Below are 22897 nucleotides of genomic sequence, written 5' to 3'. Positions count from 1 at the left end.
CCCTGAGGTTGAATTCTGCTCTGCTGTATGACCTGGGGTAAGTCCCGCCTCGCTCTAGTCCAGACATGTCCTGTCTTGAGAAAGTTAGGGTTTTATAGCCTCTGAGATCCTTTCTTGTTCTAGAATTCTGTGAGTTTGAGGATGGGCTGAAGGAGCAAGCTGGTAGGTGCTGGGGGTCTGGGGGTATGAGGGCCTACCTTTGGTCGTGGACAAGCCATGGGGACCCAGTGGCTTGGATGCCATTGGAAGGTGGATGCGGAGCGTGCAGTGTGATAATGCCACGTCTCCCTGTTGAGGAAGGGGCCTGTGTATCATCCACTGGGGGAGTGACTTCCCTAGAGGAGTCTGGGTTCATCTCCTCCAGGCCCCTGTGAAGGGGTGGGCATTGTCCGTCTTGGGTCCAGATGGGAGAAGGAGCCTCACCGGTGTATTTCACAAGTACTTATTAACTATTTAATACTACGTATAAGTACCTACTGTGTGCCACTGTCTTGGGATGAATGAGAGACAAGGTCCCCGTCCTCACAATTTGAGAGGAGCAGGGACCTGGGTCAAGGAGGCAATTAAGGGTAAAAAAATGTGACAAAAGGAGGAGCATAAAGGTCCCAGAGAGAAACCAGAGATGGCTTCTCTGAGGAGGTGACACATGAACTAAAATCGAAGGATGAGGAGAAGCTGGGGTGGAGGGATTTGCAGCGCTGGAATCAGGCAAGGCACCTGCTGGGGACTGGGACCGGCTGACTGCCTGGGTCCTATGGGGTCCAGAAACCACCATACCTCACTGTTCTATACACCCTGAGGGCAAGAACCGGGTTGACTGTCTTTTCCCTCTGCTTAGCACAGGGCCTGGCACTAAGTGGCTTTGGGTAGTAGGTGGGTGACCTGATATGGGACCCCAGTTTACTGCATCCTAGACGCTCAGAATTGATGGCATGAGATGTCACAGGGAGCCCTCATAGCACATGGAGGTGGGCAGCTGAGGCCCAAAGGAGGAACAGGAGCCCACACCTGTCAGCCTTCCCACTCCTGCTCAGACTTCAAATGGAAAATCCCATCCCAGGGAGGTGCCTCTAGCAGGGGTGGAATGAGATGAGCAGGAAGCTGAGGCTAAGAAGGCTGCCATCCCCACCCCTACCTCCGACACCTTCTGGTACCTTCCGGTTCCAGCTGCCTCTCCCTCCTTGTGGAGGCCCTGAATCTGCATCCACGGCACACACCCCAGCATTCTCCTGGAAATCCCCTCAGGCAGGGGCCCCTCCCCCCTCTATTCTCTTCCTCTGGCCCCTGAAGCTGGATGGCCAGCAAGGTTTGCTGAACTGGGGTGGCTAATCCTGTGGCCAGAAAAATCTACACTCTGTTTTCAGCAGAGGGCTGCGAGGGAGCCTCCCCTCACCACCTGCCCCTTGGAAATCCCCCTCTCCCCAAACCCTGAGAGCCGTCTCAGCTGCTCCTGGCCTGTCACATGCCGCTGAAACTAATGAGAAGAGGCATTGTCTGTTATGTGGGCCACAGTGAACGTGGTGGGGGGAGAGCAGGTATACACACCTCTACCTTCCATACAGACCCCATGGCCACCTCTAGCCCTTGGGCTGACTCGGGGAAGGAAGCAGGTGGAAACATTCCTTGGGCAGGAGGGGGACATATCTGTCCACCTCCCCAATGATCACATTCCACTTCTGTTCACTGTCCTCGGGGACCGCTTCATCAAAGGCTGTCCGCTCCACTCACGGGGTGCCCGGCTCTGTGCTTGGCATGGTGTGCTGGAGAATTTTAGTAATTAGTTGATGCGTGCCATGAGATGAAAAAGGTTGAAAATCACTTGCAAAGGGTTTAAACCTCAAGTCTTCCGGCAAAAAAAGCATGATTCCCAGGAGGCTGCTGGTGGGGTCTGCTCCAAGTAGGGCTTCCTGGGTGCTCAGGACACCCTCTCCTCCAAGCCTTTAGCCAGGTGAGGCCTTCACCACCATTTGCCAAGAGGGTCATGAGGCACTCGGGCTCAGTGTTGTGTTTCCAGGAATTCTGGTGCATTTGCCTTCCGTACTATCTACTTCTGCCCACAGTCCTACCCCAAGCTCTCCCAAGCTCATGGCTGTGGCAGTACTCTTCCTCTAGGATCCTGGCGCAAGCACAGCCGTTGTAGCAAAAGCATGTAAGACTGGGAGAGTGCCCTGGGCTCTCCGGCCCACGCCTCTTCCCTCCACCAGTACTTAAGTGCCATCATCACCACCTCCACCAGTACGCAAGCCCAACCATCTGCCCCTCCCCCAGTTTCTGTTCAACATGTATGGCATACCTAACTGGGCCTGGGGTTACTAAGAGAAATGAGACCATCACTGCCCTTGAGAAATTTGTTTTCTGGTTGAGACAGCTGCTGGGGAGTCCTGAGCTGTGATCAGGTCTATGTCAGCAGGCAGCACTAATGCCTGTGGGAGTAGGGCATGCAAGGAAAACTTCATGGAGGAGTAAACTATGGAGCAGGCCTTAAGGATAACAAGGAATCTCCCAGGCAAAGGTGGAAGAGGAAGGAGCATGTGTGAAGGTCTGGAGGTGTGTACTGGGGAGCGGCAAGCAGTTTTGTGCAGCTGAAATTCTGAAATGAGAGCGGTGTGGTTGGAGATGAGGGTGAACTGGTGGGCAGGGGAAGCTCCTACATGGCCTCCTGTCCTCAGTTCATGCTGAGGGATTTGTACGTTGCCCTTTTTAAAAAATATATATTTTATTGATTTTTTTACAGAGAGGAAGGGAGAGGGATAGAGTTAGAAACATCGATGAGAGAGAAACATCGATCAGCTGCCTCCTGCACACCTCCCACTGGGGATGTGCCTGCAACCAAAGTACATGCCCTTGACTGGAATGGAACCTGGGACTCTTGAGTCTACAGGCCGACGCTCTATCCATTGAGCCAAACCGGTTAGGGCTTGTACGTTACCCTTAAGTGTTCTTTCTGCTCCCCTATACCACCTTTCCCTTTATGTGCCCCTGTTTCCCCATCTGTGAATTAATGGAATTGGGCTAGGAGATCTCTGACACTAGGATCCTCTTCTCTGTACAAAGCAGGGAGCCTTGTGTATACAGCTTGGTATATAGTGTGTGCTCAGTGAGTATTTTCTGGATGGAGGAATAAAATATAGCCCCTCAGAGACTGCACTGTTGGCAGCCTCAGACTCTTAGCAAGAGATGGGCTTCAGAGAGTGGGGGAGAACAGCTTTGACTCTCCCATTTTGCAGAGACAGGGTGTTCTGGAGCCACGGGGCATAAGAGGCAGCATGGTGTAGTGGAGGGGTTTGCCTAGGTGGCAGAAAGGATGAGCCATGTAGGGATTAGAACTGAGGGCTCTGGACTCCCAGCCCAGCATTCTCTCTGCTACACCACGCTGCCCCTAGTTGGAGAGACAGAGCAGAGTGATAGTAAAGGAGAGTAATTTCCCAGGCTGTGGGGCTCTGCGAAGGTCCCTGGGCACAAGGGTGCTCATGAGGACACAGAGACGGGGGCAGCCTGGCAGCCAGGAAGGCTTTCCGAAGAGGTGAGGTTTGGCCTGGAGTTGAAAAACAAAAACTTGTATAAAGGGAGATGCATGAGGGGCACACATCTCCACAGATGCACAGACGTGGTTGGTTTTATATATGTCTATCTCCTATACTCTCCATTACTTAAATTTACACACACCAATGTAGATCTGGGCATATGTTCCATAAACAGAATTGTACAATCATACCTATACACAAAAGCACATGCAATTACACAATTTGTAGATAAACAAATTTACACTTACATGCACACAGGCAGGTTGTTACCCACACAAATGCATAAAACCAGTGATGTCCAAGCCACCTTGAGCGAGACAGTCACAGTTACATAGGTAGATACACAAAAATACACATCCAGACGTTTGAAAACAGACTAAATGATATGGATATAGGAACACAGTTACACACAGATGATTACATAAAGAGGAAACCATATATTCAGGGTCACAGCTGTATACACAGGTACACAACCGAGATAGCCGCATTCAGGCACAGTTACAAATGCCCAATTACATGCCCTTCATCCAGGTCATACAGGGGCATAGGTAAACTGGAGGAGTGGTAGCTCGGAGCAGTGGGCATTGGAGTCAGTTCGGATCTGAACCCTAGCTCTGTAGTTTAATGCTGTTTAACTTTGGGCTAGTCAGTTGACTTCATGGAACTTCAATTTCCCCATCTGTAAAATGGGGATGATAAACGCACCTACCTTAGATAATTGTTTTGTGGATGAATGAAGTAATGCATGAAAGCGGTTACACAGTGCCTGTACACACTCCATAAAAGGGTACTACTGTTATTTGGAACACCATTATTACCGAAATACGGTCAGATTGATACATCTGTACCGCAGGCGCAGAGGCAGGAGATACACACAGACACGTGACACTCACAGTGTAGTGTTTAGTGGGCCTTAGCAGCAGGAGGGCTCCAGGACCCGCCTGTCTGGGTCCTGGTGCCCGGTTATCTCCATTCCACTGCAGTCCTCAGATTGGCGGCCCCTGGGCTGGGAGAGCGAGCTACCTGCTTGCCTCACCTGCACAGGCCCTGCCTTTCCGGGGAGCATTCAGGGCGGGGCGGCTCAGCTGGTCTCCCAGGTCCTGGGGGCGGAGCCTATGGGACGCGAGCCAGGCCCCACCCCTCCGCCCGCCCGCCCCTGGCCCGGCCATTGGCCGCAGAGCCCGGGGGCGTGGCCGAGCTGGGGCTGGGGGCGCCTGCGGTGGCCGCCCGCGAGTCTCTGCCTGCCTCCCGGGGCTGCGGGCCCGGTGGCCCGGCTGGTTGGGCTGTGCTTGGGTTCCCGCGCCGGCTCCTGCGCCCGCCATGGGCAACTCACACCACAAGAGGAAGGCCCCCAGCGGCCCCCGGGCCCGCAGCTTCTGGCGGTTCGGGCGGTCGGGGAAGCGGCCCGCAGGTAGGGGCTGGGGTGGGGGCGGGGCAGGCGGGGAGGAGGGTCTCCCTGCCGCAGCAGCCGCCACCGCTGCTGCCCCCTCCCGGGGCTTGGCGCGTGTGAGTGTGGGGCCGGGTGTTCCCCGCAGAGACCCGACTCCTCACATGCACACACAGACACATGTAATACCGACGGGTAGGCACATGTACATGTTCACAATTTACAGTCACACACAACACTCAGATGTATGGACATACAGACCCAGAATCACATACACATCTACACCCACACCATCGCTGTAGGACGCACAGATCCTGAGACACAGACACATATATCTATGCATATGATTTACACAGTCACACGAACTACATCACATCACAGATTCAGACACACAGGCGTACACACACATTAGTCATGTAGGTACAGTTGTCCAACGTGTTAGGTACACAGATGTACCCACAGGTTCAGAACTGCACAACCAACCAGACTCACACTCAGGGTTAAAGGAATGTACACACACACACACACACACACACACACGAACACTTGTTTCTCAGGCATTAGCCCCCAACGGGCTGAAAGTTTGCAGGAGGGAGGGGAGACAAAGGTGAAGGGGAGAAGCAGGAAACCAGGGGCTGGAGGCGCGGGGCCACCTCCATCTGGCGCGATCGGGAGTCAGACTGGTTCTGGTTCTGGTTCTCTGGGCTCCCTCCCCACCCCCACTCGCTCCGCCGCAGCCTTCCAGGCCCTGCCCCCCCCCGTCCCCCCCACGGTCCCTGTGGTCGCTGCCGCATCTCCCCCTTTCAGTGCAGCCACCCAGCTGGAACACAGCCTTTCCCGGCGTGCTGCGGGATCCCTCCGCGGGTCACATTCCAGCTCCAAGTGGGGGGAGGAGGGAAGAATGGGGAAGGCTTCCCACCCCAGAGCTGGGAGAGGGGATTCCTGGTTTCCCCCAGCGGGTGCGGCAGTTCAGGGTATCCCTCAGAATCCCAAGGGGTGCTGGAGGAGGGACTGTCGAGGGTACCTAGTTCCCGCACCTGGTGAATCCAGAGAAGGGGCTGGGTGGGATTCAACCCTCTCCCTCTCCCCCCAGGATGATAAAGGGTCTCTAACAGAGGTAGGTATCAGCTGGTCTTTGGAAATGAGAGGATCACGGAAGAGATGGGGTGCCCCCCCCCCCCCCCCACTTTGCTGTGGTGGGAGAATCCACCCATGGCTTCCCAGGATGGCCCACATTCCTCGAAAATTCTGAATGAGATGATCTCATTCCTTTGGGCGGGGAATTTGGGGGTCTGGGTTCTCAATGTGGCTCTGGTATGGGCTCCCGTGACCTTGAGCAGATTGCTTGCACTTCTCTGGAACTACCTGCCTCCAATGGCGGGGTGTCTTTCTTTGAAATTAGGGGGGGGGGGCTTAGCTTAGGTGACTCCTTGGGACCCTTACAGTGTGGTCAGCCATTTCATGGTTAAAGAAACTGAGGTTTAGAGAGGGTGGGCTTATCCGAGTTCATTTGCTTGCTGTGGTTTGAAGATTAATCCTGATAATCAAAATAACAGTAGGAAAAGGGTTAAGTCCTGGTAGGCTCTCTAAGGATTCCCCAGAAGGTGTGTTGATGAGAGACTCCAGGACTTTCCAGTAGACTCCCTGTCCTAGCAATGCTGAAAGCCAGGCTCTGCCCACCGGCCTCTCCTCTGAGATCTGCATCGAGGGGGTGGGGCTGGGCTGGGGCTCTTCATCTGCCCTCCCATGGCCACTCTAAACGGACGGTTTCCTGAGAACCAACTGTGGGTCCAGCCTTGTGACCATTGGTGGGGGGAGAGAGAGATTAGGAGGACTGTGTTTACAGTCTCCTGCCCGCTGGCCCTGAAGGAAGAGGCCGGGGGCTTTTAGCAGCCCTTGTGTTCTCTGAGTTCCTGCTGCAGCTCAAAAGCCAGCCAGGCTTCAAGGTGTACAAAACAAATGCAATGTCAAGGCCACACAGAAGTAAGTGTGGAGGCTGGGACATACTCTAGGTCAGTGGTAGGCAAGCTGCGGCTCGTGAGCCACATGCGGCTCGCGAGCCGCGGTTTGCCGCTCTGCTGACTAATGAGTTTGCCGACCACTGCTCTAGGTCATATGTTAAAAGGCTTTTGGGTTGGGGTCAGTTTTAGAAACTAGGGAGATGGTCTTAATTTGGTCTTGGAAGTAACTGCAAGGTTGGAATTAGTCCTGAATTGTTGATTAAATGAGAGATACTTTTCATCTCTGGGGTACGGTTGTGAACAAAGGCATGGAGTTGAGACTGAGCATGGAGGTTGGAGAGAAAAAGTGGTTGAGGCTCTTGCCTGGGAGAAGTTCTGTTGTGAATGCAAACTTCAGTCCTTTGGTTTTACTTGTGTTGAGGATTCCAAGGCCTCCCTAGCCTCAGCCTCTACTATCCCAGGCCCAGGTATGGAACTGGGACTTGAGTACTTATCATCTGGTCAATCTGAGAGAGGATGAGGGAAAGAAGGGAAGGCAAGCAGAGAGGGCTGGAGCCGAAAGGCCAAAGGGAGCCAGTGAAGGTGTTTGAGCCAGGGAGGAGCCTGTGAAAGTGATGTGTTAGGAAGATGGCTCTGGGTGCGGGCAGGTGCAAGGCAGGACAGGTTGGCGGGTGGGGTGGGGAGAGTGGAAGCTCCGAGAAGTCAGGAGGCTGTTGCAGTAATCCAGGGGAGAGGTGATGAGGTGAGGGTGAGGGAAGGGTGGGGGCTGTGGGAGTAGAGCGCAGTGGCAGCTGCAGAGACACGGTGGAGGAGGTGACAGAAGTGCTGGGACCTGGCATTAATCAGATATTGGGAGTGAGGGCCAGAGAGGGCTGTGGAGGCTCTGTGCTTGATGCTGCTTGGTGGGAGGATGGTAACAGAGATAATGCAGAGGTGAAAATGAGGCCCAGTGCTAAACTCTTTATATCAATTCATCTGTCTTCCAGCAGTCTTACACGCTAGAAGTTACTATTCTCCCCATTTTACAGATGAGGAAGATGGAGCTCAGAGAAGTGACGTCAGTTGCTCAAGCCACTTAGTAGGGAGGTAGCTGAATCCTGATTCAAACCCAAGCCTGTCAGATCCTAAAGCCTGTACCCTTAATCTGGTTTGAGATAGATGGGTTACCTCTTAGGATCGAGGGGTCTGCTTGTCCTCTGGGTGAAGAAAGTCTGAGGTCCTGTGGGATTTGGACTCCGAAGAACACAAGTGGAAAAAGCTCTGTAAGGGAGGAGAGGAGGTTAAGGACTAAACATGGAAGCCCTTAGGGCTCAGAGGGGGGCAGGTGGAAAGTGGGAGGGAAAACTGAGAATCCAGGAAGGGTTCCTTCCAAGGATCAAAGTCCCTTGGACCAAGGAGAAGAGGGAGAGTGAGGGGAGAGGCCTCCATACCGCTGGGATTGTCCGGCCCAACCCTCTCCTCACTTCCCCAGACCGCTGGGCAATTGGGCCTGGACAGTTTGGGGGATTGGTGGAGGAATGGAACTGAGAGCCCAGGGAGCTTCCTCCTTTCCCACTGCCCTCCTTTTCCAATGCATTGTTCTGTCAGGTTTCCACTTGGACCTCCTCTTGGTAGGGTTTCTCATTCCCGCCTCGTAGATGAGGAGGTTGAGGGAATGACCAAGTCTTTAGTGGAGTCAGACCGCCTGAAATTCTTTTCATCTTTGCCCCTGCCTCGGGACCTCGGGCACCGGGGGTCTTTGGTAGATCCCACAGCTCCTTTCCAGGGGAAGGGAGAGACTTAGGACTAACTGTACATCTGAACTTGCATGTGGGAGCCCTGGGCTTCCCTCTCTGGGCTGAGGGGTCTGAGATAAGCTGAACCCCCTTGCTGCCCTAGGCGCTGACTCAGAGTGAGGGACTTCTGCCTTCCTTCTAGGAACAGAGTTGTACATACTGTGGGCTCTTTAGAGAGTATTTCTCCTACCATCCCGCCTCACAGATGAAGAAACTGAGGCCCAGAAAAGGGCAGTGCCCGGCTCAGGATCATGCTGCAGCTGCGGGGCAGTGAGAGTTCAAACCTAGAACTCCTGACGCCCAGAGCAGGGGGATATCTGGTCTGGGCTCCAATTCCCTTCCCTCCCAAACAGGGGCGTCAGGTCTGCCAGATAGGGCTCGGTCACTGAGGAGCTGGTAGGGAGTTTGTGTTAAGTGTCCCTTATCAGACCTTATCTTAATGGTCCTTAACTCCACTTGAGATTTCAAGAGAGGTCTGGAAGTGGGTGGGAGAGGAGGCCTCTGGGGGCATGAGAACATGATTTGTCTTCCGGTCAGAGGGCTCACATCCTGACTCTGCCATTAACTGGTTTTGTGACCTTGGGCAAGTCACTGACCCTCGGGGAGTGCCTCTGTATGATGAGGGAGACCCGTGTGTCTCAGTTAATTGGCACTCTATAATTTCTAATTTATTGTCTTTGTGTTGTAAGTGGAAAGGCAGAGGGGCCCGAGAGGGCCCTTGACTCCATACTCTGAGAGGCAGAGGCTCCCTGGACTGACATTTTGTGTGTACACTTGGTTGCATGGCTTTCACTTTCCCAGGCACTATGCGAAGTGGGTTAGTCCCAGTTGACAGATGAGCAGACTGAGGCCCAGGGAGACGATTCATTTGTCCATGGCCTGGAATCCAGATCTCAGGACCCCCAGCAGTTTCTTCTCCTGACTTCATGGTGGCTGAATATAGGCCTCTCCAGCATTCATATGGGGATAATCATGCCTTGAAGCAACAAAGGAAAGGGCTTTGGAAAGTCAGAATTACTCCTGGACCAAAGAGATTATTATATCATTGTTGGGAGTAGATACTGACCTGGAAACTCATTATGACATTTATTAATATTATTGTAGCTAATTCCTCCCTGCTCTGCTGCCGTTCCCCTAGGCGTCTGTGGGATGGGATCGCTCCCTCCCTGTTGGGGCACTCCCTGCCCCCCAATATTTACCGTAGAACCGGCCTGTCAGCTCTGCCCCAGCTGGGTGGGGCTTCCCACTGAGGGAAGGAAGGAGGGGGATTCCCCTTCTGCAGAGGTAGGGTGCAGAGCTCCCCCTCTTTGGGTAGGGACCCAGGCTGGGGCCCCGACCCAACTCCCTTAGATTTAGGACTGCTAAGGCCTTTGGAGTGAGACCCAGGTTGGAATGTGAGCTGGGCCACTTCCTGGTTGGGTGACCTTGAGCAAGTCACTTTCCCTGGTGCCGCGTCTTGCTCATTTGTAAAAAGGGAATGTCACAGGTACCTTCCAGGATTCTTGTGAGGTGTACAAAACTGTAGAAGAGAACGTGTTTTGAGAATTGTAAAAGTGCCTCCACCTGAAACATTTTGTTATGTTCCTTTCTCTTTGTCTTGCCCCTAAGAGAACAAAATCTACATGTGCTTTGGGTTCTGTTCCCATGGGAAGGCCCGCCCGTGGGCCTCGGTCTGTCCACTTGTACAGCCAGGGGTTGAGACTTAGAGCCTCTCAACACCCTGAATCCTGGCTCCTGGGCTGGCCACCGGCACCGTCAGAATGTGGAGGGAGGGTGCTGGAAGGGGGACAAGGTCAGGCCATGGAGGGTTCCAGCGCTTGAGCGAGGCCACCTGGGCAGCTGTGCCCGCCCCCCTCATTCCTCTCCCCTGAGTCAGGCCTGCTTGGCTGTGGGTGTGCCATCACCCCCGCCCCTTGCTCTGGAATGGGGCAGGTTGAGGCCTCACCCCGTGGAGGATGTTGCCAGGACAGTGAGTACACATGCGCACAATGTTCGCGTGGCCTTGAGGGCTGGGCCTTCCTCCCCCATTCCTTCCTGTCTCCAGGATCAGGAAAGCCCCAGAGTGGTGGGTACACACACCTACCTTCATGCACACGGCCAGCTGGCAGGGCCGTGTGAGTCTGCCTGCATCCAGCCCGTGTATGAAGAGGACATGGACTAGGGTGGCTTCGCTGTGCTTTGTGGATGTAGTCCTGAGAGCACCCACCTGTGGGATTGGCCCCAGTGCGCATTTGGGAGGTGTGTGCCCGCCTACCTCTGCTGGTAGACCGGATCAGAGCTCCAGAACTTGCATGTCTGCTTCCTGGTGTGGCCTGTGTTGAGGGGGGGTGGAGGGGGGGACGTGGCCAGGAGCAAGGTGTCTTCTCACATCCCGGAAGCCTCTGTCCTTCAAGCAGGCGGAGGGTGCAGGGAGGCTTAGGCGGTACTTCTGGACTCCTAGAGCAGAAGGTCCTAGAACACGGACTTTTAAGTGTGCCCTTCGCAGAGGTCCTCCCACTCTCTGGGCCTGGATTTCTTTGTGAGGTACCTGTCCTTCACCTGAGATTCAGGGTGCTGAGCCCCTCCCCTAGCAAGCCACAGGTGTGTAGACCTGTGTCTGGGGTGGCTCAGAGAGGCCTCAGGCGCTGGCCATGCTGTGGGCGGGTGAAGGGAGGGGTGTTGCTGGGCAACCAGGCGTTATCAAGAGTGAGAGCCTTGGATCTGGCTGGGGAATTTGCAGCTATGGCCCTGACTCTCAGCCTTGGGCCTGGGACCTTGAGGAACTGAAGTGCCTCATCCATGACTTAGTAGGAGCTCAGCCTTTGCTTTCCCTGGCTAGGAGGAAGCTGAGGATGACTGTGTCCTGCATGGTTAAAGGCTCCAGGTTTGGAGCCAGCCAGAGCTTGGGAAGGCACCTAGCCCTCTGAGCCTCACAGGTCCATGATCAGTTACCAGGAGAGTACCTGCCTCAAAGGACTCATGTTGTAGTAGATCCATGAGGGCAGAGACCGTGTGCCTTCCGCCCGCACCTGGCATGGTGCCTGGCATGAATTTATCACCCTGCAAGTGTTGGTCTACTGCTCTTTTCTGGCCAAGTGGGACTAATAAGAGGGGTGGATGGGTCTGGCCCAAGAGAGAGGGAAGAGGGAAGTATATGGTCAAGAAACCTCCAATTTATGGTGATGGGGTCCCTCAGCCCTTCTGCAGAGGGGAGATAGGTTTGTAGCTGACACAGCGGACAGAGCATGGCTTTTGGATTCAAGTTGTCCTGAGTGCAAAAGCTACCTTGCCCTCTCTGGCCTCCATTTCGTCATCTGTAAAATGGGGATTGTTTAGATTTCAGTGATTTGTGCATATATACTGTCTAGCTCCACAGAAGTTTTGTTTTCCAGAGAGCACAGGCTCAACCATCTGCTGAGTGCTCTCCGAGAGGTGGGGCAGCAGAGGGGGAAGGGCTACAGGAGGGTCTTGAAGCATGGGAGCCACTTCGAACCCTTAAGTCCCTAGCAACTCAGAGAGAAGGATGCTGTATGAGAGGGACGCCTTCAGGCCAGGGCGGGCAGGGGTGGGCAGCACTTTGTAGCTCACAGACGGCCTCTTCCACACCTTTTGGAGTTGCCAGGGGGATGGATCTCTTTTAACAGGGTCATTAACCAGCTTAACCTTCATTTTTACTGACCGGCCTTTATTGTTATTGACCAGCGTCCTGGAGCTCTGAATAAAATTCAGGCTCTGCCAAGGCCTATCTATGGGGCTCTACCAGATCTGGCTCCTGCCCTCCTCTCACCTCCTGCCATTCGCTCCCTGGCTCACCATGTCCCAGCCACCCCTGCCTCTGCTCTGGGAATTCCACCACTCCTGCCTCAAGGTCTTGATAGTTGCCGATGGATGCCCCTGTCTAGAGGGCTCTGTACTTTTGCTGGCTGGCTCCTTCTCTGTCTCTCTCTCTGCTTTTTTTTTTTTTTTAAGCTAAGTTGAGTCTTAATCTTTTATTTTGTGTAAATAGATGGGCAGGACACTGCACCCTCAGAATAAGGAGTTCAGCCACAGACTGGGAAATTTTCTTCACACAGTCACAATTTCTAGGCTTCGATACTTTTCTCCAACACAGCTGAATGTCTGTAATTCAGGTTTAGGATTTGGTGCCCGCCTCCATCCTTCTCCTTCTTCAGTCTCAGTCCCAAAGGTCTTCCCTTGGAGAGGCGCTCCTTGATGCCCTCTGAAGGTACCCCCTTCCTGTCACAGTCCTCAGTCCCCGCTATCTAAAATTATGTTGTTAGTTTACCTCATTCATGTATTCATCAGTTCATCAAATATTCATTGAGCTTATGGTATGTACCAGGCACGAATTTAGGCACTGGGAATATACTGGTGAACAAAATAAAGTTTTCCACTAGGTATAACCCCCCAGGACTAGCTTAATAAATATTTGCTGATCGAATGAATGGATACAATAATTTTATAAGGAGGAGTTATTGGCCTTGTTTCTCTATGAGGTCATGGCTTGTGTGTGATGGAGCTGGATTTGAACCTGGACCTGACTTCCCTCAAAGTGCTGCTGCCCTTACCGCCCTCACATGTGAGCTGTTTCTTTTCTTTTTAAAAAAATATATATTTTATTGATTTTTTACAGAGAGGAAGGGAGAGGGATAGAGAGCCAGAAACATCGATGAGAGAGAGACATCGATTAGCTGCCTCCTGCACACTTCCTACTGGGTATGTGCCCGCAACCAAGGTACATGTCCTTGACCAGAATCGAACCTGGGACCCTTGAGTCCGCAGGCCGACGCTCTATCCACTGAGCCAAACCAGTCAGGGCTATGAGCTGTTTCTTGGTTAATTCTGTTCTCCCTGCCTGGTGATCCAGCAGAGTCACTGAGTCACGGAGGGAGGCCGATGGGAAGAATCTTGGGCTGGAGGGGCAGGAGATCTGCACTGAAGGCCTGCTTTGCTGTGTGACCTTAGAGAGTTCACAGTGTGTCTCTGGGCTGCTGATGTCACATTACCAAAGTGGGAAGGAAGTCCTTTGGAAAGTGTGGGGCTGAACATACATGTGAGGGTTACAACCGCAATGTGATGCACTGTGTGTGGGCATCTCCGGCTTCCCAGGACTGTGGCCCAGGCTGGCTCCCACCTCTGAGGGGCCTCCACCAGTGGCCTTGCCCTCCCCTCAGGTGTCACCCCGCAGGCATTTCTGGTCTGCCTGGCTGCTCCATGCTCTGAACTCCTTCCCTGGGGAGTTGCCCTCACCAGCCAGGAGGGCCTGGGGTGGGCACCATGCCAAGTCTCGTCTAGTGGCTCTTCTACCTACCATCTGGCAGCTGGGAGCCCTGCCTTCGCTTTGGCTCCGGACTGTTTAGAAAAAGACTTGGGGACAGGGTTGGTGGTCTGCCCCTTGGATTGAGTATCGTCAGCCCTCCTAGTCATACTGCTCACCAGAGCTGAGCACCCACAGGCTCGGACCCCCAGTTACCCTGTGAGTCTGAGAGGGTTCCAGCCCCTGTTTTCCATGGGGGGGGGCGGGGTCAGCAGAGGGGCGGGGCCAGTGGCGCAGGTGGGAGGAGGACCTGGGGAGCAGCCCCGCCCCCTCCGCCCGGATCGGCGCTCCGCAGCTGGGCGGCAGGCGGGCGGCCCGCATCCCTTAGTGCTGGGTTGTCGCCTGGCATTCTGCAGAGGTCGGGGTAGGGACGTCTGAGTGGCGCCCGCCGTCATGGTGGTGTTCCTGGGCCGCCACCTCCCGGCGCTCCTCGGGCTCTTTAAGAAGAAGGGTGAGTGGGTGTGGCTGGGTGGGGGGAGAGAAGGGCGCCCCCCCCCTAACTCCATTTGCCAGACCCTGATGTAGGATGGGGGCGGGGGGGGGGGGATCAAGGCTGGGGAACGGTAATCGATGGGGGACGGGGCCAGGAATGAGGCCAGGCTCCCCTGTCCAGCCTTTGTCCAGCCGCTGGGCTGCTGTCTTTGTTTGGGAGGATGGATCCAGGTGTCTAACCTTGAAGCCTGCAGCCCTAGGGCAAGACAGCCTCCCTGCAAGGGTACCCACGCTTTCCTGGGCACATCCCAGCATCCCCTCCTGGTCCTGTGTCTGGGAGGAAGGAATGTGGGGAGCAGAGTCGAGGGGAAAACAGTACTGCTGGAAGTTGGGGAGCATGATCAATGGAATTCTGTGTAGAGGTCTGGGGGTGAAGTTTTGGAAGGAGGGACCTATGTCCACTTTCTTGTCCTAGAAGCTGGGCTTTCAGGCCTGGATTAAGACATGGAGGCCAGAGTTTATTGGACTTTTTTTGGGGGGGGGGCGGGACTAGAGGACCCCCAGGTTGAGTGTGACCCAGGAATCCCTACTGGGAACCTGGTATTTAGTCCTGGAGTTTAGTCTGACTGTGATTTGCTGGGTGACCTTAAACAAGACCTTTTCTCTTGTTTCCCGATTTATAAAATCGGGATGGGGATTAGGCAAAAGGATGAGTGGGAGACCTATCTCCGACCTGGGGGGGGGGGGTTCCTGTGGATTCCCAGGAGCTGACCTTGGAAGAATGGGCTGGGGCAGGAGGAGCCTGCAGGTGCTTGAACTAAAGACCCTGATCCCTGGGCGTGGCCCTTTAAAGGGCTTGTTTTGTTCCTGCCCCTCTACAGGGTGCTGCCAGGGTCACATGACCCTCCCAGCGCTTTTGCTTGTGCTGTGGGTTCCATTTAAAGGGGGTTGGAGCTGCAAAGTGCTGACACAGCCCCCCCATTCCCAGGATTAGGTGACCAACTTCCCAATGGGCGGGGCCTGTAACCGGATCGTTTGTAACCGATCTCTGGCTCCTCTGTAGGGGGTAGGACTCCAGGAGAGGGGGATGCCTAGGACTGTTTTCCCAAGAGAGGCTGGAGCTTCCTTTTCTGGGGGTGTAGAGGCCTGGGTCCCTCTTCTCCCTTACCCTGCTTATCCACTAACGGACAGCCACATGGGTGAGTAGGGGACCCAAGAGGCCATATCCCTGGTTTGTCCCTCTTGGTGATCTGGTTATGACTCCTGATAGCCCCCATCTCTCCCTAGTGTCCCATGGTCTCTTCTGCCTGGACCTGGGCCAGGGTGTGTATGAAAAGGGTGTTTTTGTTTTTTTTCACCCTGTAGAGCAGAGCTTGAGGTCTGGAGATCAGAGAAGTGTGTTTGCAATGGGCTGTATGTATACTCAGTGTCTTGTGGCCCTGAGTGACATGAGGATACACATTTACGTGTATGTTTGGGTGTTGTTTGTATATGTATAGAATGGGGTCTGTGGGTGTTGTTGTATGTATACATGGGGGCTGGGTGTGCTCTGTGGGGCCCTTGTGTGCAATGTGTGTACACAGATGTATTTATACTTGGGTGCTTTGTTTGTATACATACGGAAGCCTGTGGGTGTTATGTGCATACACACTGGGCCTGTGTACCTTGGAGCTTCCTTTTCTGGGGGTGTAGAGGCCTGGGTGTGGTGCCCTGTGGGGCTCTTTCTGAGGTGTGGGTTCTCGGATCTATGTGTGCTTGGATATAGACGGTGTGTGTATTGAGTACATACTCCAGAATGGTGGGTTGTGCCTAGATTGGCAGGAGTGGGCATTGCATGTATGTGCAGGGGCCCTGTGCCGTCTGGGCACTGTGAGTGCCCTTGTCTGGTGCCTGTGCACCCTGAGGACCCAGATGCCTTTGGGCCTCACTCCTCTCCCTCTCCCATCCCACCAGGTTCAGCCAAGGCTGAGAGCGACAAGCGTCTAAGTGTAGGGCCCGGCCAGGGGCCAGGGTCTGCGGTGGATGAGCACCAGGACAATGTCTTCTTCCCCAGTGGGCGGCCGCCTCACCTGGAAGAGCTGCACACACAGGCCCAGGAGGGGCTCCGTTCCCTGCAGCACCAAGGTACCTTCCCCCTCCCCTCCAGGGCTGCTCTCAGCGCCCACGATGAGAGGCCTAGCCCAACACCCCTTTCCGGTATCTTCCAGAAAAACAGAAGTTGAACAAGGGTGGCTGGGACCATGGAGACACCCAGAGCCTCCAGGTGAGCCCTGCCCCCAGCTCGGTCTGACTCTGCTCTTCCCTCCCTGCTTGACCTCTGGCAAGTATGTCTCTGAGCCCTTTCGGATCTCAGTTTCCTTCCTGTATCATGAAGGGCTAGCGTAGGTGACCGCTGGGGCGCTAGTCCAGCTGCTGTCTGCTCAGTGCTAGGTGATGCTGGGGACAAGCTGAGTCAGAAGTGCCAAGGGGGAGCTCTGAAGAGGCAGCTGTAAGCCCCACCCAGGCCTCTGCGCTGGTCGAGGGTCTGATCTCCTTTTCCCCCCCACAGTCCTCCAGGACCGGGCCGGATGAAGACAGCATCTCCTTCTGCAGCCAGACCACGTCCTACACGGCTGAGAGCTCCACAGCAGAGGATGCTCTCTCCATCCGCACAGAGATGATCCAGCGCAAAGGTGTCTGCTCCCCAGCAGGGATTCTTGGGTGGGAGGGGGGATGGGCACCATCTGGGTCCCCACCCCTGCAGCTTGCCCCTCGCCTCCCTGTCGAGTGTTTCTCAGGGCTCTGTGACTCAGTGAACTCAGGAACACAGTGCCCTTCGTGCTGTTGGAGAGTCGTGATGCACATTAACTGCAAAGCGGGACAGTGGAGAGTTGGGAACCCTGGGTTTGGGCCTGATATTGCTACTTACCACCTGTGTGACCTTGGGCCAACCCTTAACCTCTCTGAGCTTCCGTTTGATATTCTATAACAATGAAGACTAGAGTACTTATGTTATTGGGACGAATGCCAAGTATTTAGTGTGCTAACACTTAGTAAGTATTTGCTAAATGGAAATTATCATTATTGACCTAGTAAATGTTAAAGCCTTCCAGAAGTCTTACAGAAAAGAAGCATCTAACTTTGTGTGACTAGCTTTGCCCGTGTCTACTTGACTATGGAAGTCTTTTGTCACAGAGTTCTTGCTAATCTTCTACAAAAGGACTGCTCTGCAGAGTGTCCTGAGGCCTGCTCTAATGGCTTCTCTCCCCTGCCCTGGCCCCCAGGCTCCACCTTCCGACCTCATGACTCATTTCCCAAGTCGTCTGGGAAGTCGGGGCGGAGGCGGCGGGAACGGCGGAGCACGGTGCTGGGACTGCCGCAGCACGTGCAGAAGGAACTCGGTGAGCCCTGGCTTAGGGGGGCGGTGGGCCCTGGCTTAGGGGGGCGGTGGTGGATAGGCAGCCCTGGCCGACCCCTGTGCTGACTCCCAAGGCCCTCCTGTCCGTTCCAGGCCTGCGGACTGAGCGTGAGGCACCAGGGACTCCTCGGCCTCCTGGTCCACGGGATGCTGTACGAATCCCCACGGTGGACGGCCGCCCCACACGTCTGGCCTCCGGAGCAGGCGTCCGGGTGTCCCTGCAGGCGCTGGAGGCAGAGGCGGAGGCCGGGGCCAAGGCAGAGGCCATGCTGCAGCGCCACATCCAGCGCTTCTACCGGGATGACACCTTCGTTGGCCGGTCCACAGGGGCTCAGCCCCCACAAATTCCCCGGCCCATGTCCCTCGCAGTGCCTGGACTGACAGGAGGGGCGGGGCCCCTAGAGCCCCTGAGCCCGGCCATGTCCATCTCGCCCCAGGCCACCTACTTGTCGAAACTGATCCCGCATGCGGTGCTGCCGCCTACGGTGGACGTGGTGGCCCTGGGCCGCTGCAGCCTGCGCACACTGAGCCGCTGCAGCCTGCTCTCGGCCAGCCCGGCCTCTGTCCGCTCGCTCGGCCGCTTCTCCTCGGTCTCCAGCCCACAGTCCCGCAGCCGCCACCCTTCCTCCTCCAGTGACACCTGGAGCCACTCTCAGTCCTCCGAGACCATCGTGTCTGACGGCTCCACCCTGTCCTCCAAGGGTGGCTCAGAGGGCCGGCGGGAGGGCTCTGTGGCCAGCAGTAGTGTGGCACCCCCGCCTCAGGGGGGCAGCGGGAGGGGCTCTCCCAGTGGGGGCAGCACTGCCGAGGCCTCGGACACTGTCAGCATTCGGAGCAGCGGGCAGATGTCTAGCCGGAGTGTGTCCCTACGTAAGCTGAAGCGGCCCCCGCCGCCTCCCCGCCGGACCTACTCACTCCGCCAGCGGGGCTCAGCGGCCCCTGACGGGCCCTTGGGGTTGCCCCCCAAGCCAGAGCGGAAGCAGCAGCCACAGGCGCCTCGGCCGCCCACCACTGGTGGGCCAGAAGGGACGGGGGCAGCGCCCTGCCCGTCCAGCTCGGCAGGCGGCTGGGTGCCTGGCTTGTCTCCAGGCGGCTCCCGCCGCCCCCCACGCTCCCCGGAACGGACGCTCTCACCCTCCAGTGGATACTCTAGCCAAAGTGGTACCCCTACCCTCCCTCCCAAGGGTCTGGCGGGGGCCCCTGCTTCCCCAGGCAAGGTCCAACCCCCTAAACCCGAGCGTGTCACTTCCCTCCGATCTCCTGGGGCCTCTGTCTCCTCCTCCCTCACATCTCTGTGTTCCTCCTTCTCTGACCCAGCCCCCGCAGACCGTTCTGGTCCCCAGATATCGACCACCCTTGGTGACAGGTTTGTCATACCTCCTCACCCCAAGGTGCTGGCCCCCTTCTCCCCACCTCCCTCCAAGTCCAAGGGTCCTAACCAAGCTGCCCCTGCTCCGGCTGCCCCTGTTCCGGTCCCTGGGCCTGTCTCTACCACGGATGTCAGTCCTGAGCCCTCTTCCACCCCCCAGACATCCCTGACTCCAGCACAGGAGTCTCCTATTGCCTCCAAAGACCCGTCACCCCCACCCTCCCCGCCCCCATCTTATCATCCACCCCCTCCACCCACTAGGAAACTAGAGGTGGTTGAGGAGGCCCCATCTGCCCCAGAGACTGAGGAGCCCCTCCAAGACCCCAACTGGCCCCCACCCCCACCGCCTGCACCCGAGGAGCAGGACCTGTCCATGGCTGACTTCCCGCCCCCAGAGGAGGCCTTCTTCTCTGTGGCTGGCCCTGAGCCTGAAGGCCCTTCAGAACCCCCAGCCCTTGTCAACTCCCTGGCTGATTCACCCTCAGCTACTGTCTCTTCTCAGAGGCAGCCCCATGGTACCCTAGATTCTCCAGCTCCGCCAGCCCCCCCTGCTGGTTCTGTCACCGGGCTGGCCAAGCTCCCTCGGAAGGAACCCGTGGGCTGCAGCAAGGGCAATGGGGCTCCCAGGGAGGATGCCGGTGCGCCCCTGGTCACGCCCTCCCTCCTGCAGATGGTTCGACTGCGTTCTGTGGGTGCTCCCACTGTGGCTCCAACCCCAGCATTGGGGCCATCAGCCCCCCAGAAGCCACTACGAAGGGCCCTATCGGGGCGGGCCAGCCCAGCACCTGCCCCTTCCCCAGGGCTCCATGCTGCCGTCCGACTCAAGGCCTCCAGTCTGGCTGCCAGTGAGAGTCTTGTGAATGCCCAGCCCAATGGGCCGCCTGAGGCAGAGCCACGGTCTCCTCAGTCCCCTGCCTCCACGGCCAGCTTCATCTTCTCCAAGGGCACGAAGAAGCTGCAGTTGGAGCGGCCCGTGTCCCCTGAGAACCAGGCTGACCTCCAGCGGAATCTGGTGGCTGAACTTCGGAGCATCTCAGAGCAGCGGCCACCCCAGGCCTCAAAGAAGCCACCCAAGGCTCCCCCACCTGTGGCCCGCAAGCCCTCTGTGGGAGTACCCTCCCCGACATCCCCCAGCTTTCCTCGGGCTGAGCCCCTTGCTGCTCTTCCGAGCAATGGGCTCCCTCATGTCGAGGGCAGGACTAAGGGGGAGCCGGCCGAGAATGGAGGTGTTGTGCAGCTGGTGGGCCTGGAGGAGAAGCTGGGTCCGCCTGGCTCAGGTACAGTGGGCCGTGGTGGGTGTGGTGCCATTGCTGGTGAGGGGACTAGACATCTAAGTCCTACCATTGCTCTTGGGTCTCCAAGGCTTTAGGTCTCAGGATGCCTGGGAAGGGTGGACTGAGCTCCAGTGTGTGGGGCTTTGGAGTCAGAACTACTAAGTTTGAATTTCAACTTTGCCACTTCATCTACCCATCCTAGCCTTGAGCTCCTCACTGTCGAGTGCAGGCAGCGGTGCCTACATTATAGTGTCAGAATGTTTGTCAAGTATTAAGCCCAGCGCCACTAGCATGTTCAGTAACTGAGGTTGGGGGGTGAGGTAAGAATGTGCCTTGGGTTTTGTCCAGAGCCAAGCGGGGAGGCCCCTTGCTGAATCTCCCTTTTCCCCACAGACCCACAGAAAGAGCTGGTCTAACCACCCGGCACCTCCCTGGCACTGCTGACCCATCCCAGGAATACAATCTCAGGGACCTGAGCAGCTCCGAGGATGAGAGGAAACGGCAGACCCTTAACCTAACAGAGAGGATGCCTGCAGCCTTAACCTCCACGGCCTTCAACATTTATGCAAGCCTGGTGTTGACCCTGTCCTCCAAGTCATCCAGCTCTCATGCCTTTTCCCGAACGGAGTCACCTCTGGCGGCTGCCACTTCAGTCTTGGCCTTAGCCTCATCTTGAAGGAGGTAGCTGGTGGGAGCGGGTGGCTGTGCCCCATGCTGGCCCTGAGGCCAGAGTTGGGAGCAGAACACCTCACTTGAGTTTGTGTTTTTTTTATGTCCAAATCATGCACATACTGTAGTCCAGAATCAAAGCACTTTTGAGAAGAGACTGCATGGCCATCCTCCAGGGCCCATGAAGCCACGTTCCAAGGGCCTGTTTACATGGCGGCAGCATCAGTTGTAGCCAGCCCTCTGCTGGGACCATCCTCTTCCTCCCATCCAGTTTGCTCCTTTTCTGAGTTCTTGGAGGTGGGCAAGTCATTGTATTCCCCCCAGGCTGGAGTTAGGAGTGAGGCTGTGGAATTCCAAAGCACAAAAGGTGCAGCGAGGGTTAGCCTTCCTGTGCCTCAACTTACCACCAACCACCCTCCTGCCTTCCAGCAATGCTAGGTGCTCCGTGAAGGGAACAGTGGGAGACTGCCAGGGCCCAAATAGGTGGGGAGAGAAAGAACCAGAGAGGGGGTCCTCAGGCTCTCCTGAGAGTACAGAATAGGGAGTCATCTCGGGGGACACTGGCATCTGTCCCTTGTTCTACCTGGTCAGGTTGGGGTGGGCAGGCACAGCACTGCAGACAGGAGCCCACGGGCTGTGTCCCTTTCAGCTGGTCAGAAGTACTGAGGAGAGGATGCAGGGGAGGGTCTGGCAGGGGGAGAGCTTATTTGGGCAGTGGGCCCAGTCCCAGCCCTACAGATTTCATTTTCTGGCCTTTCTTTCCTCGCCTGGGTTCATGTCCTCTGTGCAGCTGCTTTCAGCCCAGGTGGTTCCACTGGGGGGAGCTGATGCTGAGTGACAAGGATGGGAAGCCAAAGGTGCATTCTATTCCAGACTCTTCCCTTGTCAATAGATGGGGGCACTTGGTGCTCCAAGGGGCAGGCTGGGTGATTGCTCCCAGACATCAGTGTCTGCTCCTGATCTCTCCTCCAGGAGTTTTAATGATCTTCCTGTTTTCAGCCTGTGCCACCTCTCTAGGGAGGCTGGCTTCCCCTTGGCCCCTATGGCTCCAGTGACCCAGGCTCGAGTCTGGCAAGGAACCTTGCCATTAGCTGTTTTTCTCCCACCAAGGAGAGCTTGACCTCATTCCAGAATAAGAGCTGAGAAACGGGATGTGGTTCGAGAGCCCAGGTTCCTGGGGCCCTCGCTCACCGCTTCCTCCCTGGAGCTGTAAACCGATGTTCTTCCCTTGCCCTTTGGGTAATGAGCTGCTGCTAGGGACGCATTGTGCCTGCCCAGTTGAGTTGGGGAAAGATGGTCAATAAACATCGCTCTGCTCAGCTCCTGATCCAAACCCCTGAGAACCAGGTCCTGGTAGCAGCCTCTGAGATGCTGGAGGTGGGAGGGAACCCAAATTCTCTTTCCCTCCCTGCTGTCAATGTCACCCGAGCTCCTTTTCCTCAGTCAGTCTTCTGAGCTTATTTCCCCACTGGGTGGGACAGTACGGAGAAGGGAGGACCTAGAAGCAACCCTTCTTTGTCCTCTGGGGTGAAAGAGCTTGATCTAGTGCAAATGGAGAGACCAAAAGCCTCTGATTTTTAATTCCCATAAAAATGTTAGAAGTATATATATATATATATATTTCTTTAAATTTTTGAGTCTTTGATATGTGTGTACAAACAATCCATTCCCTCTGTCCTGAAGCCTGAATGAGACACATGAAAAGCTGTTTCAAAGGTGTTAATTAAATGATTAAGACTTGGCTGTGGCCACTGCTTCTTAATGGGGGAGGGGCGTGGTGGTGGTTGGGGCCCACATTTAGAAGGGAAAATGT

General features: G+C 55.8%; 1 protein-coding gene across 3 annotated transcripts in view; it reads left to right on the top strand.

The window, feature by feature from the left end:
* NHSL3 (NHS like 3) overlaps positions 1–22831 on the top strand; it is a 27969-nt gene extending 5138 nt beyond the window's left edge. Inside the window, exons 1-7 of one of the 3 annotated variants that reach the window (XM_079776046.1) lie at positions 4754–4935; positions 16329–16499; positions 16583–16638; positions 16924–17047; positions 17639–17755; positions 17866–20418; positions 20809–22831. In XM_079776046.1, the coding sequence (XP_079632172.1) occupies positions 4845–4935; positions 16329–16499; positions 16583–16638; positions 16924–17047; positions 17639–17755; positions 17866–20418; positions 20809–20831 (3135 nt within the window). In that variant the 5' untranslated portion in view covers positions 4754–4844 and the 3' untranslated portion in view covers positions 20832–22831. Of the gene's footprint in view, positions 1–4753; positions 4936–13549; positions 14395–16328; positions 16500–16582; positions 16639–16923; positions 17048–17638; positions 17756–17865; positions 20419–20808 lie in introns of those variants that run through there. The other 2 variants (XM_079776047.1, XM_079776045.1) reach the window with 2 other exon arrangements.
* The last annotated feature ends 66 nt before the right edge of the window (positions 22832–22897 follow it).

The sequence above is a fragment of the Cnephaeus nilssonii genome (assembly GCF_951640355.1).
Source record: "Cnephaeus nilssonii genome assembly, chromosome: 7".
Lineage (NCBI taxonomy): Eukaryota > Metazoa > Chordata > Mammalia > Chiroptera > Vespertilionidae > Cnephaeus > Cnephaeus nilssonii.
This window is presented reverse-complemented; position numbering and strand designations above follow the sequence as displayed.